Below are 19,643 nucleotides of genomic sequence, written 5' to 3' on the forward strand. Positions count from 1 at the left end.
AATTGTAAGTTTGAATTGTTAAAGACCAGAGTAATCATACAGAAGTGACCAGACAGGGATACACAGCTTTATTCCAAGAACTGGTTGTCAAGCAATCATCCCAGTTGTCAGACATGATTCAGCTGAGCAGCTGGTGCATCCGTAAAGCTTCACTTAGGCTGCTTTCACACATCCGGTTTTTGCCGAGGGGCAGAAAAAACGCAACCGTTTTTTTTTCCCGCATAGACTTGCATTAGCGCCGTATTGTGCTGCATGGCCTTGCGTTGCGTCCGTTTTTTGCTGGATGCGGCATATTTAGCCCATGCAGCGACCAGATGGAACGTTGCCTTGCACGTTTTTTTTGTGCGACATAAAAAAAAAGCATCGTGCTGGATCCGGCGCGATGCGGCGCGATTCACAATGCAAGCCTATGGACGCCGGAAGCGGCGTCCTGCGGCAAAAACCGCATCCAGCCGACGGATGCGGTTTTTTGCACTGCGCATGCTCAGTATCAAGCCACATCCGTCAAAACACGGACGGGCCGCATGGAAAAACTTATGCAACGGTTCCATTTTTTTTCGCTGCATCCGTTGCATATGTTTTTGAGCCGGATTGTGCCGCTCAGCACAAACCGAATGTGTGAAAGCAGCCTTACAGAAGAGCAGAGGAGGCTGAGCTTCATTGTAAGAAGCCATGCTATTCGTAATATTGCAGCCCCAATATGGCAATTTTTTCCTAAGATTTACCCAATGCAGACATTGAAAAAAAATCTCGATCTTTAAACCATATCTGACTGATCTTTTGCAGATTAAGTTGTTACCTTGCGTCATTTCATGTGTTTGTAAAGATTTGTTTAAGATATATATACAGTGCCTACAAGTAGTATTCAACCCCCTGCAGATTATATATATATATATATATATATATATATATATATATATATATATATATATATATATATATATATATATATATGTATGTATGTATGTATGTATGTATGTATATATATATATATAATATTATAGAGATGGATAGAAAGAGAGAGGCAGATAGGTAGATGGGTAGAGAGATGGATAGATATAGAGAGAGGGATGGGGATAGAGATTGATCTAGATATATATTGATTATTTCTGTGTTTACAAAATATTTTGATATTGTTGTACTCTGTATTTTTCCCCTAATTGGAGAATAAATGGTGCGGGGTCATGGTCAGAGAAGCCCCCTGGACGTCTGCTGGGAGCATTATGAGGGGTGATTCCAGCACTGGAGCGGTGGGGAATGCATGAACAGTTTTTACTTATTGTAGCTTGTACCTTTCAGCTCCTTTGATGTTAGAAGACGAGATTATTGCGGTAATTGTTCTATCCGTTTATACATGTTGACATTTCTATCTACTAATTTGTTTATTATGCCTCGTTGCGGTGTTATTACATATTTATGTCGTTAAGTACGTTGATCTTCAGGACCTGGCGGACTAAAAATAATGTTTCTGCCCTGTTTTATGGCTTAACCTTTCAGCACCAGGAGGTGGCTAATTAGCCGGAGATGGGCCCTGGAGTGCAACTATTTTTACCTTCCTGTGAAGTTGCTATTGATTAATGCACACTTGGAGACAAAAAAAAGAAAATATAAGCATTATATTATAGGGAAATATTGCATATTAATTGGGCTGTGTGTAATCAGCTCTGTACTCGCCATGCCTACCCTTATCCCCATAGGGTGAAACCCAAACCTGAGAAAACGTTGGTTCTGTTAATTATTCTGGATAGATATCCTCTCTGAACAGAATGGGCCATGGAGTGGATACACTGGGTTTAGATCTGTCTTTGCTCTCATTTGAAAGGGAGTCTGTCACCTAATCTGAGATCCGCATAATATAAGGGAAGGGACCCAGAATCTAGTAGTGATGTGATGTGATATCGCTTACTGGGCTCCTTGATTTTTTATTTTTTTTTTAGATATAAAGTGTGTGTGTGTGTGTATATGTGTATATATGTATATGTGTGTGTGTATATGTGTGTGCGTGTGTGTGTGTGCGTGTGTGTGTTATATATATATATATATATATATATATATATATATATATATATATATATATATATATATACAATATTTATATTTATTTATTTATATTACTCACTACCTCCTGTGGTCGCCTGTTCCACTCCCTGACTGCCCTCACCACCTCCCGTGGTCGCCTGTTCCACTCCCTGACTGCCCTCACTGTTAGAAACTTTTTCCTAATGTCTAATCTGAATCTCCTTACTTTTAGTTTCATCCCATTGCTTCTTGCACTTCTTTGTGCTAATGAGAATTGAGTAGTTCCCTCTGCACTGTGACTACCTTTCAGATATTTGTAGACCGCTATTAAGTCTCCTCTCAGCCTTCTCTTTTGCAAACTAAACATCCCTAGCTTTTAGCCGTTCTTCATATGACATGGTTTGCAGACCTTCTACCATCTTGGTTGCTCTTCTCTGGACTTGCTCCAATATATCGATGTCTTTCTGGAATTGGGGTGCTCAGACCTGTACACAGTATTCTAGGTGGGGTCTGACCAGGGCAGAGTATAGGGGAATAATAATAATAATAATTAAAAGTGCCAATTTTGGTATTCTTATTTGAGCTCCTGTGCACGACTCTATTGAGTCCACCATATACGGAGAGCCAGGTCATAAACTTTTCAGATCCAAATATAGGGGGATAATGACCTCTCTTGATCTAGAATCAATGCTTGTCTTGATACATCCCAGAATTTTGTTGGCCTTTTTAGCTGCAGCTCTGCACTGTTGGCTCATGTTGAATGCTCCATCTACTATTATGCCTAAGTCCTTTTCCCCAGTTCTGTCACCTAGTTCTATTCCTCCCATACTATATTTGCTTTTTATATTTCTTTTACGCAGATGTAGGATGCTCTTGAATACGCGCTCTTTACTCTCTAGTGTTGGCTACTCCTCCTGTCTTTGTATCATATGCACGTTTTATGAGTTCCCCAATAATACCATTGTCCAGGTAATTTATAAACACATTAACCAGACTTAGACCAAGGCCAGTCTGTGATGGTTGAATGACTGGATCATAACATTTACAAAACAGCCGGTCTTTTGAAGTGTTCCAAGAATATAGTGTTTTTTAGTTAACAAAAATGGTCTATGGTAGGTCAACCAAAAAACCGTCAACAGGTGAGTGATTACTGTGCACTCAGTGACTGTTAGAGCCCCAGTGCCTCCTTGGTGAGTGCTCTGTAATCGCTCCCCCTGCTCTTTGACTGACGGCGTGCCCTGCCGCATGTGGCTGTGTAGAGTAGCATGTGAGTCAAGGTGCGGGGGAGAGAGCAATGATATAATGGCTCCCTGCACCACCACAATTACTGCAGTCGAGCAGCTGCAGGGAGAATAGAACTTCATTTTTGCCCTGCAACTGCATTCCCAATGTAGATTGCTGCTCCTATTTTAAATGGTATTTACCTGGAGATTACCAAATAGTTTGTCTTGGTGGCTTTATTTTTTTTTCCATACCAGTCCCCTTTAAGTGCAAGTAAATAGTAGTATGCTTTCACTGTGGGTAAAGGACTGTTGAAGGGTAAGCAATAGCGGCTTAACGATGTGAATAATCATGCTGGCAGACTGGGCACTGCCTACTGGGACTTATGGGGGGAATAGGAATTTGCAATAGGTTATTAGACTTTCAGGATTTTTTTATATGGAATATTCCAAGTTATCGTCGTGCTCCTAAAATGTCATTGGTAATAGCAGATTCCGCGGTCAGTGTCAGTATGAAGAAGCGGCTGCCGCAGACGGTATGGAAAATCTATTTTAACACTTTTCCCATTTTGCTGATGTTAATAACTTAAAGGCTACAGAACATAATGAAAAGAAAATATATGCCAAACGGATTTGTAATTGGACGCCAAGCTGTACATAATAAATGACAATCTGCTCTCCCGTGGGTTAGAAATTACCGGGTAAAATGTCACAATGTACTCGTCTGGTGAGAAAGTGCTTTAGAAAGTTCAAGACGCTGTTTACGTTTTCTTGCATCTTTCCCAATCTGACATTTTCTTAATGCGTTTTCACATTGGAAGCATTTGTTATGACACATGGTGTTAATTAAATACGGAATGTTTTGATTATTGGGTAATAATCACTTTGTTGGGACGATTAAAAATGACACTGGGAAAATCCTGCATAATGGATGCTGTAAAAAATATTACATTATTATACCAGCTAAAATTATAATGCTCAAGTGAAGGATTTACTCTGTGATCTCGAAATACAGACTTAAAGGGATATTCAAAAGATAATAATAATTTATTCATTTATATAGCGCTATTAATTCGACAGCGCTTTACATACATTGGCAATACTGTCCCCATTGGGGCTCACAATCTAGAGTCCCTATCTGTATGTCTTTGGAGTGTGGGAGGAAACCCACGCAAACACGGGGAGAACATACAAACTCCTTACAGAGGGTGTCCTTGGTGGGATTTGAACCCAGGACCCCAGTGCTGCAAGACTGCAGTGCTAACCACTGAGCCACCGTGTTAAAATGTCATCATTGGGTCCCGATCCTATCAGTTGTGAATAATACTCCATCTGGCAATGGAGAACAGATCCAGCATTGGGGCTCCCATATTACTCACCTGACCTGGACTTGTGCCTTTCGTCCCTCACCCCTGTCCACTAGACTCTGTTATGCTCCATGTCCGGCTTTGCAGATGATTCACTGTGATCATCTGTCCAGGCCTATTTAAAGGGAATCTGCCACCAGATTATTGCCACCTAATCTGAGAGCAGCATAATGTAGGGGCAGAGATCCTGATTCCAGTGATGTATCACTTACTGGGCTGCTTAGTGTAGTATAGATAAAATCACTGTTTAATCATCACTAGAGGACTACTTGGCATGCTGCAGGTAGTCCATCATATTCATGATCTCTGTAAAACTGCTAGATCTGCAGCAGAGAAAAAAACATTGATTTTATCACAATGACGGCAAACAGCTCTGTAAGGGACACATCGCTCGAATCAGGGTCTCTGCCTCTACATCTCTACATTATGCTGCTCTCAGATGGGGGAGCAAACACGTGGCGACTGATTCTCTTTGAAGGCTCACCAAGACACTCGCCTGTGTCTTGGTATTAAGACTTCAGTGTTTCTAAGTCTCCTAGTTGGTCTTTGCTCCTTGACCTGCTCAGAATCTGCCTGTGGTTTCTAATATCGCACTCGCCTGTCTGTGGTCTTCAGGACATCACCTGCCTATGGTTTCCAATATTGTACCCACCTGTCTGTGGTCTTCAGGACATCACCTGCCTGTGGTTTCTAATATCGCACTCGCCTGTCTGTGGTCTTCAGGACGTCACCTGCCTGTGGTTTCCAATATTGTACCCACCTGTCTGTGGTCTTCAGGACATCACCTGCCTGTGGTTTCCAATATTGTACCCACCTGTCTGTGGTCTTCAGGACATCACCTGCCTATGGTTTCCAATATTGTACCCACCTGTCTGTGGTCTTCAGGACATCACCTGCCTATGGTTTCCAATATTGTACCCACCTGTCTGTGGTCTTCAGGACATCACCTGTCTGCCTGTGGTTTGCATTATTGCACCCTCCTGTTTGTGGTCATCGAGCCATAACATGCCTATCTGCGCTTTCTATTCTTGTACCCATCTAACTGGTCATCAGGACGTCACCTGCCTGTGGTTTCCAATATCGCACTCACCTGTCTGTGGTCTTCAGGACATCGCCTGCCTGCCTGTGGTTTCTAATATTGTACCCACCTGTTTGTGGTCATTGGGTCATAACATTCCTATCTGCGGTTTCCATGATCGCTCCCACCAGTCTGTGGTCTTCAGGACGTCACCTGCTTGCCTACAGTTTCTAATATGGCACCCACCTCTCAGTGGTCTCCAGTCTCTCGGCAGTCTGTGCCTTGCATCCTTCACCCACCTGCTGCACCGATGCCCATGTACCACCCAGACTTTGGACTTAGAGGGTGCTTACTGGGGTTGGTAGATCCTAGCAAAAAGTAAATACAAACAGCTAGGTACCCCATTTCCTTTCCTGGTGATGAGATGGGGCCTCGTTGTCTAGGCAGATATAGGACCGGTTTCTGTCAGACATTTATGGCATATCCTCTGAGCAGATCTGTAGGCAAGCTTTGTACTTACCGCCATTCCACATAGAGATAAAGACTACATGTTAAAAATGGCGTTTCACCTATGCAGCCGTAATAACAGCTCATGGGGGTAAAATGCAGAGAAACCCCTTTTATAGGGGTAGGCTACAGAGATCAGTGGTGGTTGGCATAACCCATAGTAAAATCCAGCTTCAGATGCAGAAAGACTTCTCTAGAGGAACAATCTGACGTCAGCTTGCTGATGAGAACCTCTGATCCTCCGTTTTCTCCTTCCCCAGCTGTAGGTGACGTCCTATATTGGTGAGTGACCACCATAGCTGTGCCCACCAGTGCTATAAAATGGCAAAATGCCGGGGTGAAATGTGCAAATAGGCTACAGAGATCAGTGGTGGTTGGCATAACCCATAGTAAAATCCAGCTTCAGATGCAGAAAGACTTCTCTAGAGGAACAATCTGACGTCAGCTTGCTGATGAGAACCTCTGATCCTCCGATTTCTCCTTCCCCAGCTGTAGGTGACGTCCTATATTGGTGAGTGACCACCATAGCTGTGCCCACCAGTGCTATAAAATGGCAAAATGCCGGGGTGAAATGTGCAAATAACTGAGAATATAGTAATTAGGAGGTTTAACAAGATTTGCACTTTAATACAGAAGGGTTTAGATGGGACGACCCAATTAAAAATGGTAATTTTATGAATGTAAAAAGGAATCTCTTCACTCTAGAAGACTCAATAAGTTTTACCCTATCCACCTTGCTTATTGCAGGAGGTCCAACTACGAGGACCCCCAGTGATCTGGATATCGATGCTCTGGAGACTGCACATGCTCACCCTCTGCTAGGACCACCAGCGATCTCTAAGCACATGCTCTCCCTCTGGGGCTTTGGAGAGGCATTTGCTTGCCCTTTGCTATGACCCCCAGCAATCTGAATATTTTTTGTTCTGGACATGCACATGCTCACCAGCTGCTAGGACCCTCAACGATCTTGATATCTTTGCTCTGGAGATGTGCATGTTTGCCAGCTGCTAGGACTGTCAGCGATCTGGATTTCGGGGCTCTGGAGATTGCTGGGGGTCCTGGCAGAGGGCGAGCATGTATACAGATCGCTGGGGGTCCTAGCAGAGGGCGAGCATGTGCAATCTGGATATCGATGCTCTAGAGACTGCACATGCTCGCCCTCTGCTAGGACCCTCAGTGATCTTGATCTCTGTGCTCTGGAGATGCACATGCTCGCCATCTATTAGGACCCTCAGCGATCTGGGTATCGGGGCTCTGGAGATTGCACATACTCGCCCTCTGTTGGACCCCCAGCGATGTGGATACGCACATGCTCTCCCTCTGCTAGGACCCCCACTGATCTGGATATCTGTGGTCTACAGATGCACATGCTCGCCCTCTGCTAGGACTCTCGGCGAACTTGATATTGGGGTTCTGGAGATGCACATGCTCTCTCTCTTACTAAAACCTCTGGCAATTTTGATTATTGGGGAACTGGAGTTGGACATGCCTTCCCTCTGCTAAGACACCTGGCAATCTCAATTATTGGGGCTCTGGAGATGCACATGCTCGCCCTCTGTTGGACCCCCATCGATGTGGATACGCACATGCTCTCCCTCTGCTAGGACCCCCACTGATCTGGATATCGGTGCTCTGCAGATGCACATGCTCACTCTCTGCTAGGACTCTCATCGATCTTGATATTGGGGTTCTGGAGATTGCACATGCTCGCCCTCTGCTAGGACCCTCAGCGATCTGGATACGCACATGCTCGCCCTCTGTTGGACCCCCATCGATGTGGATACGCACATGCTCTCCCTCTGCTAGGACCCCCACTGATCTGGATATCGGTGCTCTGCAGATGCACATGCTCGCCCTCTGCTAGGACTCTCATCGATCTTGATATTGGGGTTCTGGAGATGCACATGCTCGCTCTCTGCTAAGATCTCTGGCAATTTTTATTATTGGGGCACTGGCGTTGGACATGCTTTCCCTCTAAGACATCTGGCGATCTCAATTATTGGGGCTCTGGAGATGCCCATGCTCGCCCCCTGCTCTATTCATTGTATATGGAAGTGTTACAACTCGCTAAAAGCCGAGCGCTGTGTTTGGAAGTCCCATAGACCATTAATGGAGCCGTGGCTGTTTTAGGAAGGGGCTGCACAGTCCTCATCTCTATCACTGGGGGTCTGACTGCTCTCCGGTGGATAAGGGAATAACTTGTTTCTTTGGGAATCGCTCTCTTTTAAAGTGGTAAATGAATTATAAAGCGAGAAATTAGTTTTGGAGCCGCACAGTATCTCGGTAGCTGTTGCACGGTGGATGGAGCCTGGAGATGCTCGTCCGTGGGGACCGAGTGTTGAGCGTAGCAGGTTGCACTAAACGCCTCTCCGATGAATTGTTTTTCATTTTGCGAAGTGTGGCATTAAATCCCAGGGGGGATTATGTTTAGACAGTATATTTAGCCGTGGGGTAATAGCTTTGTTGATTTCTTGTCAACGGTAAACCTTATTATGTGCTTACATGTACACTATAATTAAAAGAATATTCAAGGCTTTATAAAATAACTATTGATTTCAGCAAAGAAAATTAACTTGTGTAAATCCGATTTAAGTAAAATTTTATTTTTTTTTCCCTCTTCAATTTTCTTTACAACTATTGTATTAAAAAAAAATAAAAAATCAGAAATCGTGGAATTTTCACTCATGGTTCCTGCTCTGTACAGGTAACTTTTCAGCAGTCTCATTACAGACAGGATTATAATGAAAGGTAATGCTTCTATATACAGTAGATTATACGGGGACTACCATTCACAATAGGTGAGGTCACAGCTCACCTCCTCCCCTTCACATCACCATGACCTCTGCCTTGATTGGTGTATCCTAAGCTCTTCTGTATAACAGACTGTTGAAGCCCACAGCCTTATGAAACCAATATTTATTGTATCCGACCTTTTGTCTTCAGAATGGCACAAATTCTTATAGGTCCACTTCCATACAGTTCTTGGAGGAGCTCTGCAGGGAGCTTGTTCCAAACATCTTAAAGACCTAGCCACAGATCTTCTATGGTGTCATCTTTTGTAAATCTTTCTATATTCATGTTATCCCATACGGACTGTATGATGTTGAGATCAGGGCTCTGTGGGGCCATATCTACACTTTCAGGAATCCTTGTTCTTTATGCTGAAGATAGTTCTTAATAACATTGGCTTTATGTCCCAAATTTATGATGAACCTCCGCCATGCTTCATTGGTGCGTGCAGACTCTCCTTAGGCTATGTGCGCACGTGTGCGTATTACATGCAGTTACGCTGCGTTATGCACCGCAGCGTAACTGCATGCGTCCTGCGTCCCCTGCACAGTCTATGGAGATTGTGCAGGAGCCGTGCGCACGTGGCATATTAGAACGCAGCAATTCGTCTGCTGCCCGAATTGCTGCGTTCTAAGAAGTGACATGTCACTACTTCCGTGCGGTTTGCATGCGGTCTATAGGGAGAGGCAGCATGCAGAGCGCACATTCTCTGTCGGCACCATGCGCTTCAGAACGCAGCTTTTCAGCTGCGCTCTGAAGCGCACCTTTTAGGTGCGGTGCAGAGCGCACACGTGCGCACATAGCCTAATTGTTGCTGTTTTAAAGGAAAAGTGCATTCACAAAAAATACTGATTTTGATTTATTTTGGTCATTTAATTTCTGAAGGATGTCTATGGTATTTAAAGGGAATCTGTCATCAGGTTTTGGTATGGAATCTGAGAGCAGCATAATGTCGGGGCAGAGAGCTTGATTCCAAAAATGTGCCTTTACTAGGCTGCTTGGTGCAATTTTGATTCAATCTCTGTGCTGTAGATGTAGCAGTACTGAGCTGTGTAACTCCGCCCACACCACTGATTGGCTGACAATGTACAGTGTACACAGGAAACTGCCCATCAGTGGTGGGGGTGTGGTTACACAATTAACTGTTCTGCCTGTCCTGCAATGATAATCTCCTGCTGATGAAGCACTGGTTTGTACTGAAACTACAGCAAGCTGCTTGAGCAGGTGACACATCCCTGGAATCGGGCTCTCTGCTCCTGTATTATGCTACTTTCAGATTACATAGCAAAAAATTGCTGATAAAGTTTCTTTAAACCCCCCCTTTAATACCAAAGTAGTCTCCCTTTTATCAAGTTTTAAGTTCACATTTTTTTTTTTTTTTTTAAAGTCTCCATGATCAGCATTTTACATTATAGTGAATGTCATTTAAAAAAATCCATGTGACTCAACTAAAACCAGGAGCTTTTCCCCATTTTGGGAAAAATAGCTCAGCAGCTGTATACAGTGGTGGCCAAAAGTTTTGGCACCCCTGCAATTCTGTCCTGAAAATGATTGCAATCACAAATTCTTTGGTATTATTATCTTCATTTATTTTGCTTGCAATGAAAAAAACACAAAATAGAATGAAACAAAAATCAAATCATTGATCATTTCACACAAAACTCCAAAAATGGGCCAGACAAAAGTATTGGCACCCTTAGCCTAATACTTGGTTGCACAACCTTTAGCCAAAATAACGAACAACCGCTTCCGGTAACCATCAATGAGTTTCTTACAATGCTCTGCTGGAATTTTAGACCATTCTTCTTTGGCAAACTGCTCCAGGTCCCTGAGATCTGAAGGGTGCCTTCTCAAAACTGCCATTTTGAGATCTCTCCACAGGTGTTTTATGGGTTTCAGGTCTGGACTCATTGCTGGCCACATTAGTAGTCTCCAGTGCTTTCTATCAAACCATTTTCTAGTGCTTTTAGAAGTGTGTTTTGGGTCATTGTCCTGGTGGAAGACCCATGACCTCTGAGGAAGACCCAGATTTCTCACACTGGGCCCTACATTATGCTGCAAAATTTGTTGGTAGTCTTCAGACTTCATAATGCCATGCACACGGTCAAGCAGTCCAGTGCCAGAGGCAGCAAAGCAACCCCAAAACATCAGGGAACCTCCGCCATGTTTGACTGTAGGGACCGTGTTCTTTTCTTTGAATGCCTCTTTTTTTTTTTTTTTTTTTTCCTGTAAACTCTGTTGATGGTTTTTCCCAAAAATCTCTACTTTTGTCTCATCTGACCAGAGAACATTCTTCCAAAACGTTTTAGGCTTTCTCAGGTAAGTTTTAACAAACTCCAGCCTGGCTTTTTTATGTCTCAGGGTAAGAAGCGGGGTCTTCCTGGGTATCCTACCATATAGTCCTTTTTAATTCAGACGCCGACTGATAGTACGGGTTGACACTGTTGTACCCTCGGACTGCAGGGCAGCTTGAACTTGTTTATGATGTTAGTCGAGGTTCTTTATCCACTATCCGCATAATCTTGCGTTGAAATCTCTCGTCAATTTTTCTTTTCCTTCCACATCTAGGGAGGTTAGCCACACTTCTTGATGACACTGCGCACCATAGACACAGGAACTTTCAGGTCTTTGGAGATGGACTTGTAGCCTTGAGATTGCTCATGCTTCCTCACAATTTGGATTCTCAAGTCCTCAGACAGTTCTTTGGTCTTTCTTTTCTCCATGCTCAATGTGGTACACACAAGGACACAGGACAGAGGTTGAGTCAACTTTAATCCATGTCAACTGGCTGCAAGTGTGATTTAGTTATTGCCAACACCTGTTAGGTGCCACAGGTAAGTTACAGGTGCTGTTAATTACACAAATTAGAGGAGCATCACATGATTTTTCAAACCGTGCCAATACTTTTGTCCACCCCTTTTTTATGTTTGGTGTGGAATTATATCCAATTTGGCTTTATGACAAAATTTTTTTTTTTCTTTCATTGAAGACAAATGAAGATAATAATACCAAAGAATTTGGGATTGCAATAATTTTCAAGAAGAAACTGAATATTATCTGACAGAATTGCAGGGGTGCCAATACTTTTGGCCAGCACTGTATATAGAAAACAGGGGTCTCCATAGTCACCATATGAGGGCTTTTTGCCATACTTGATCTTCGTCAGTGCGGATTATCTGGAGAAGGAAGGACCTTGTACCAACTACACGACTTGGTGCCCTCCGAATGTTTCCTATTGCGTCCTGCATTGTTGGGCAGATGTTCCCAAATACAATAGATTCTACCAAGTAAGGATGAACAAATAATTATTCTAGTGGAAGGGAATTATCCTCAAATTGTACAATTTTTGTATTCTCTAGAGAACAATTTTATTTTTTATTTTGCGCCTCATGCTTTTAGCATAACATCTATGATTGTGGAGTTGCCCAGCCTCGCCGTGTATGGTCTGATTTATTCTCTAAGCTACTATGTTTTTCAGCCAAGTGTCAGTGTCTCTGATCTTCCTCCATACTTGTGTATTTCAGAGAGGGCCATCGCACGCCACGAAGTCCGGGAAATAGAACAGCGCCATTCCATGGACGGATCCCGACAAGACATTCCGCTCGATGAGGACGACGACATTTTGATTATATACAATAGGGTTCCTAAGACTGCCAGCACTTCCTTCACAAACATTGCCTATGACCTGTGTGCAAAAAACAAATATCACGTGCTTCACATCAACACAACCAAAAATAACCCCGTGATGTCGCTTCAAGACCAGGTAAGAACGTTTGGTGACCACGAAGCTGAACATTTTGTTTTTTTGTTCGCAAAGTTTGATCATGTTGGAGGACGTCCTAGGTATCGATTGTAGGAAATCTTGGAGAAATGAACTTTTAATATCATCGGTGAATGAGAAAATAAAGTGTGGAAGTCTCTCATAAAGCTGATTATATAATCGTCGTTGCTCTGCCTAAAAAAGCATCATGATTCCGGGCAAAGCCGTTGTGGAGAGTTTTTTGTTCTTCATTATGCACTGTAGGGGACATTCGCGAACACTGCTCTATATATAGCTGTTCGATGTAGGTATTGCCAGAGCAACCGCTTTCTGCATGTCATTTTTAGTAGAATTTGCAAATTAAAAGCAAATTGTCAGAATGCCACCATCCTCTGGGAATAATCAGAAGAACAGTATACAGAAATATACAAGTACTAGGGGAAATGGTTAAACTTTAAAGGGGTAAGACCCCATTTTACGGAACCTCACTTATGATTGCCACGTGTGGGGTCTTCATCTTAGATCTTAAAGAGACCCGGTCAGCAGATTTGGGGCCTATAAGCTGCGGCCACCACCAGTGGGCTCTTATATGTAGTATTCTAACATGCTATATATAAGAGCCCAGGCCGCTGTGTAGAACATAAAAATCACTTTATAATACTTACCTAAGAGGTCGCTGCGGTGGAGTTGGGTCATATGGGCGTCTCCGTTCTTCGGTGCCGGCGCCTCCTCTTTCGACCATCTTCATCTTTCTTCTGAAGTCGCGGTGCATGACGCGTCTACGTCATACGCACTCGCCTCTCCCGCGCAGGCGCACTACAATACTTTGATCTGCCCTGCTCAGGGCAGATCAAAGTGCGCCTGCGCAGGACCTCAATGCTGGCGAATGTGGATGACTTATGACGAGTCCTGCACCCCGGCTTCAGAAGAAGAATGACAAAGATGTCCGAAAGAGGAGGTGGCGGCACCGGAGAACGTAAACGCCCATATGACCCAACTCCACTGCAGTGACCCTTTAGGGTGAGTATTATAAAGTGATTTTTATGTTCTACACAGCGGCCTGGGCTCTTATATACAGCATGTTAGACTGCTGCATAAGAGCCCACAGGTGGTGGCCGCAGCTTATAGGCCCCAAATCTGGTGACAGGTTCCCTTTACCTTTCCTGGTCGTTGTTGATTCCTTACTGCCATGGTTTTATGTAGTGTTCCCAGTGTTGTATATCCAGTATGTAGAGTTGATGTGAATTGATTCTCAGGTCCTGGTCCATCAGCCACAACAGTGATATGTAGTCACTGGACCGGAGTATTGGGAACCATCTCCTACCTCTCAGGCATCCTCGGCTCTTCTATTGATTAGCCAGCCTGCTAAGATGTTAGTTGTGGTGACGCACATCTGATGTTACGACAGGCCGGCTAATCAAAAGAAGAGCTGCAGATGCCGCCTGTTGGAGAAGGTTCTAGCGGTTCCCATCCAGTGGCTACAGATCAACATGACCGATGGGACCGGGTCCTGCGAATCGACCTGCAACTACTGTATCACTACGCATCTGTGAATGGTGATTCAGTGGTTAGCACTGTAGTCTTGCAGTGCTGGGGTCTTGGGTTTAAATCCCACCAAAGACACCATCTGCAAGGAGTCTGCATGTTCCCAATGTGTTTTCATGGGTTTCCTCTGGTTTCCCCCCATACTCCAAGACCTACAGATAGGGAATTTAGATTGTGAGCCCCAATGGGGACCTTGTTGCTGATTGTATGTAAAGAGTTATGTAATTTAATAGCATTATATTATTATTATTATTATTATTATTATTATTATTATTATTATTATTATTTTAAACTTCTTAAAAAAAAAATAAAAAAGACAGAGTAAATTCCTAGAATACAATATTTTTCAGGAGCTACTGTCCACCGATCGTCCTTTGTTATTGAGATCACTTGGAGGGAATGGATTATTCTTTAGCTAGTTGTGAATATTTTTCAAATTTGACAAAGAACCTGGGTTTGAGCTTGTTCAAGTGGAAGAGAATGTGACATCTGAAAACCACTCAAGTTTTTAAGTTAAAAATATTTTTTTGTACTTTTTTTTGGTAATTTTTCAGAATTTCAATGAAGGGCATCACCAATATATAACTAAAATCAGATTCTGTCTTCAGACTGACATAGCACCGCCCTCTCCCTGCACAGTGACCTCTGCACAGATCACAGCGCATGCCCAGAACACTCTCCCATAGGCAATGAACAGCTCTCACGTCCTATAGTCTCAGCCAAGTATCCATCCACAGACAGCTGTTTCTGGGTATTGCCCCTCATCAGTGTGGAGTAGGATTCTGGCTAGTTTGGAGCAATGCCTAGTAGACCATGGCCACTTAATATGGTGGTTATGGTGGTCTCCTAAAAAGAGCCACTCCTTGGCTAGGTCCTTCCCGGTGGGATATATGGCTATTTTCCATGTCAAGACTCCTAACAGAGGCTCCATGGACCTTTTTGATTTGCATACTTCCCAGGGGGCAGTGCACCAAGGATTTCACTGTGTTGAGCGCCCTCGCTGGTTGCCGGCAGTGTGTTCTCTGGCTGGTCTCCCCGAGATCAGTGATTGTTTTGTCTTGCTGGTCTACTAGGCATTGCTTCGAACCTAGCCAGAATCTGAGGAGCAATACCCCGAAACAGCGGTCTGTGGATGCATACCTGGCCTTGGTATTTCCCTTGACATATCTTTAAACCCGTCAAGAGCTAGATATTGACTAAAAGGGCCACTTAATATGGTGGTTATGGTGGTTTCCTAAAAAGAGCCACTCCTTGGCTATGTCTTTACCGGAGGGATATCTGGCTATTTTCCGTGTCGAGACTCCTACCAGAGGCTCCACGGACCTTTTTGATTCCTATAGTCCTTGTGGCTTCAGTAAAGTTGATCTCTGGAAAGCTGTTAATGGCAGCTCAGGTATGACCTCCTCCCCCACCCCCTATAATCCTGCATACTAAAGAAAAATTAGATAACAGAAATTGGTAAAACCATGTGATACATACATCTTCTTTCACAGCTGGAAGTTCAGGGCTGGGTTGGGGTATTTTGGGTAAAAGCAATAACTCCCATGTCACAAAGTGATGCGGTGGAGAGTTGCTTAGTAAAGTCTTCAAATTCTGAACCTTTGAAAAGGACACTGTGGTCACCAGTCTCTTCGTAGGTTTTCTCCATGTCCTTCAGGGACGCTATTTTTGCAGCCACTAGTGATCAGTCTCCATTATTATAGATCCGTGGCAGCAGAATTTCCCATCCAGGAATAAAGAATAAGACTTTTTCAGATCCAACTGGGGTCAATCTTGCTTTTCCCGACATCTGCCATCATCTAGGGAGTATCAAGCCCCCTAGGCACCTCCCATAATCCTGCCAAAACCTGGTCCAGCCAACGTTCCGTTAATATCTACGACCAACAATGGAGTCCAGGTCAAAAAATCTGATTATCATTTGTGTGTGGCGACAGTTCATGGTCTTCCCATTAGCTGGTTGACCACTTGTTGCTGCAGCAGAATGCAAATCCAAATCTAAAGACCATTTTTTGTTTTAGACTCTCGTGGCCTCTTCTTCCTGCACCCATCACCTAACTTACCGTTTTATACAAATTGTCAGTAGCGCGGGAGCATTGTGTTTTCTGAAACTTCTGATCACTTGTATATGAAGACTCCCTCCAATCGGATTATCAGTCTTCTTTTTTGGGCGAGTGCGTTGCAATCATCAGCCGATATAACGTGAAGGTCTGCGTATCATTGTGCGGCAGTATGTATCTCGCTAATCAGGAGAGCAGGTCCAGAGGTAAAATCCGTAACAGAACACTTCGATCCATATACAGATTCCAAACTGAGGAATCAGGAATTGGATAATTAACACTTTGTGAGATTCTGCGATCAGCAGGATATTAATTGTTAATTGCAGCACTCGGGTTGGTAAGGTGTTGGTTGTTCAGCATATTCTCCGTGGCTGCGGTTATTTCTGAATATCTGCACAATTGATATGCCAAAATATGCAATGTTATTATATTAAAATGAATCAAGCTGTCAGCGGTTTATGCGTCGGATACAATCGTAATACATCATTGTGTCAGGTGCTGCGAGGTTACCAGCAAGTCAGCAGCACATTGGGCACTGCTACGGTTTTATTTTTATTATTCTCTTCCATTTTCTCCCTGGTGATTTTAAAGGAGATGTGCATGAATTTTGGTTATTAATATCTATACATAGGAGCAGGTGTACGGAGGATGCCCTGAGCGTTCGCGCCTTGACTGTACTTAAAGGGAACCCGTCACCTGATTCACGCTGCTTAAATCGCGGGCGGGATGAATCTGCTTAGTTCTGCAATTGCAGCCAAATAAGGTGTATCTCTCTCCGAAAAGTTCCGCATTCTCAGGAAAAATAAGAAAGTATAGTTTGAAGATCCAGCCGGGGATGACAGGAGTCCGGCACAGCCTTAGATGACTTTTTCAGGTGATTGACAGGTCTATCTACAGTCATTATCCAGGGTCTGATTCTTACTGCACATGGTTCGGGCGGCATGAATCCGGTGACAGTTTCTCTATTAAATTATAACAATTTCTTAAAGGGAACCTGTCACCAGTTTTGGGCCCTATAAGCTGCGGCCACCACCAGTGGGCTCTTATATACAACATTCTAACATGCTGTATATAACAGCCTAGGCCGCTGTGTAGAAATATAAAAAACACTTTATAATGCTCACCTAGGGGGTCGCTCTGGTGCAGAACAGTCGGATGGGTGGCGCCTTTCTCCAGGACCAGCGCCTCCTCTTTCGGACATCTTTGTCGTCCTTCTTCTGTAGCCAGGGTGCATGATGCGTCCTAAGTCATACACACAGGCCGATACTGAGGTCCTGCACAGGCGCACTTCAATACTTTGATCTGCCCTGAGCAGGTCAGATCAAAGTGCGCCTGCGCAGGACCTTAATGCCGGTGATGTGGATGATGTAGGACGCGTCAAGCGTCAGAAGAAGGAGGACAAAGATGGCCGAAAGAGGAGGTGCTGGTCCTGGAGAACGGCGCCACCCATCTCACTGGAGTGCACCAGAGCGACCTCCTAGGTGAGTATTATAAAATGATTTTTACATTCTACACAGTGGCCTGGGCTCTTATATGCAGCATGTTAGAATTCTTCATATAAGAGCTCACTGGTGGTGGCCGCAGCTTATAGGACCCAAAACTGGTGACAGGTTCCCTCTAACGATCATTGGGGCATGTCCACATGGGGTGTATTATTTTTTTATTTTTTTTTATTTCTTTTTATCCTGAACCTGTGCCAGATTTTGGCTAGTATTAAGGACTTGCTTTGCATTGCAAAGGTTAAAATCCTAAAAAATATGTAAATCTTAGAATGTGCCTGGTATGTCAGGAGTCGACCTGCAGATAAAAATTCCACAGCATTACCTTCCTGTGTGAACATGACCTAAGGCTCAAAATTCACAGAGGATTGGAGCCAGACGTGTATCCGGAGGAATGTATAAATCCTTCTTTGTTTTTGAATCCACTCCTGGTTTTGGCGCAAATTTGCATTTGTGAATCTTCCCGGATGAATATTTTTAGCGGCATATCTGTTAGAGCTATTGCTTCTTATTGGGGGGCTGCTGAGGCTTTCCATTTTGGCTAATTGAAGGCAATTTATTTGTGCCCTCCCCCAATAACACTAACGGACTTCAGTTTTGGGAGCTTAGTAACTTTTTTTTTTTTTTTCTTCATTTTTTTGGGGTTTAGGTATGGTTACAAGTGAGGGAGGCAACTTGTTTAATAGAAAAATGTTACATAATAGGGAGGGAAGGCTTTATATTAGCTGGGCCCTGTCGTGTTGTACATGCCGTCCGATCTATAGACAGCATGGTACAGAGGAGGAGAAGTGGAGTACAATCTATAGGTTTATTTGGTAAGAGTCAGTGCAACTTGTATTTTATGCCTTTTATATAATTTCATGCGTCCGGTGGGCAGTTCTACTAGTGCCTGTCACGCTTGTGTGAGTCTGCATACTCGCTATGCTCCACTCACTCGGCATAAAGGACACTGTCCTCTCCTGGTTCTCCTCCTATCTTTCTGGCCGCTCATTCAGTGTATCATTTGCTGGCTCCACATCTCCTCTTCCTCTCACTGTTGGGGTCCCTCAAGGTTCAGTCCTCGGCCCTCTTCTTTTCTCCCTCTACACTGCCCCAATTGGACAGACCATCAGTAGATTTGGCTTCCAGTACCATCTTTATGCTGATGACACACAGCTATACACCTCATCCCCTGACCTTGCCCCCGCTGTACTACAGAACACCAGGGACTGTCTGTCCACAGTTTCCAACATCGTGTCTGCTCTCTGCCTGAAACTCAACCTTTACAAAACTGAACTTCTTCTACTCCTTCCGTCATCCCACCAAGGACACCATCTGCAAGGAGTTTGTATGTTCTCCCCGTGTTTGCGTGGGTTTCCTCCGGGGTCTCCGGTTTCCTCCCACATTCCAAAGACATACTGATAGGGACTCTAGATTGTGAGCCCCAATGAGGACAGTGTTGCCAATGTATGTGAAGCGCTGTGGAATTAATAGCGCTATATAAATGAATAAAATTATTATTATTATTATTATTATCTAACCTTCCTAAACCCAACATCTCCCGCTCTGTGTGGCACCACGATAACTCCTAGGCCGCAGGCTCGCTGTCTGGGTGTTATGCTTGACACCGATCTCTCCTTTACCACCTATATACAATCTTTCAACCGCTCTTGTCGTTTGCACCTGAAGTACCTCTCTAAAATCCGCCCCTTTCACACCATGGAACTAGCAAAAACCCTCATTGTGGCCCTGATCCACTCCCGCCTCGACTACTGTAATTCTCTATTAATTGGTCACGCCCTCAATAGACTTTCCCCTCTCTAGTCCATGCTTACTGCTGCAGTCAGGGTCACCCATCTGGCTAATTGTCATTCGGACACTT

The 19,643-nt window shown here is 43.9% G+C and overlaps 1 protein-coding gene across 1 annotated transcript in view; it reads left to right on the top strand.

The window, feature by feature from the left end:
• HS2ST1 (heparan sulfate 2-O-sulfotransferase 1) overlaps nucleotides 1–19,643 on the top strand; it is a 219,351-nt gene that overhangs the window by 160,404 nt on the left and 39,304 nt on the right. Inside the window, exon 2 of the mRNA XM_075321015.1 lies at nucleotides 12,446–12,684. Within this exon, the coding sequence (XP_075177130.1) occupies nucleotides 12,446–12,684 (239 nt within the window). The remainder of the gene's footprint in view (nucleotides 1–12,445; nucleotides 12,685–19,643) is intronic.

Source organism: Anomaloglossus baeobatrachus, chromosome 8, assembly GCF_048569485.1.
Source record: "Anomaloglossus baeobatrachus isolate aAnoBae1 chromosome 8, aAnoBae1.hap1, whole genome shotgun sequence".
Taxonomy (NCBI): Eukaryota; Metazoa; Chordata; class Amphibia; order Anura; family Aromobatidae; genus Anomaloglossus; species Anomaloglossus baeobatrachus.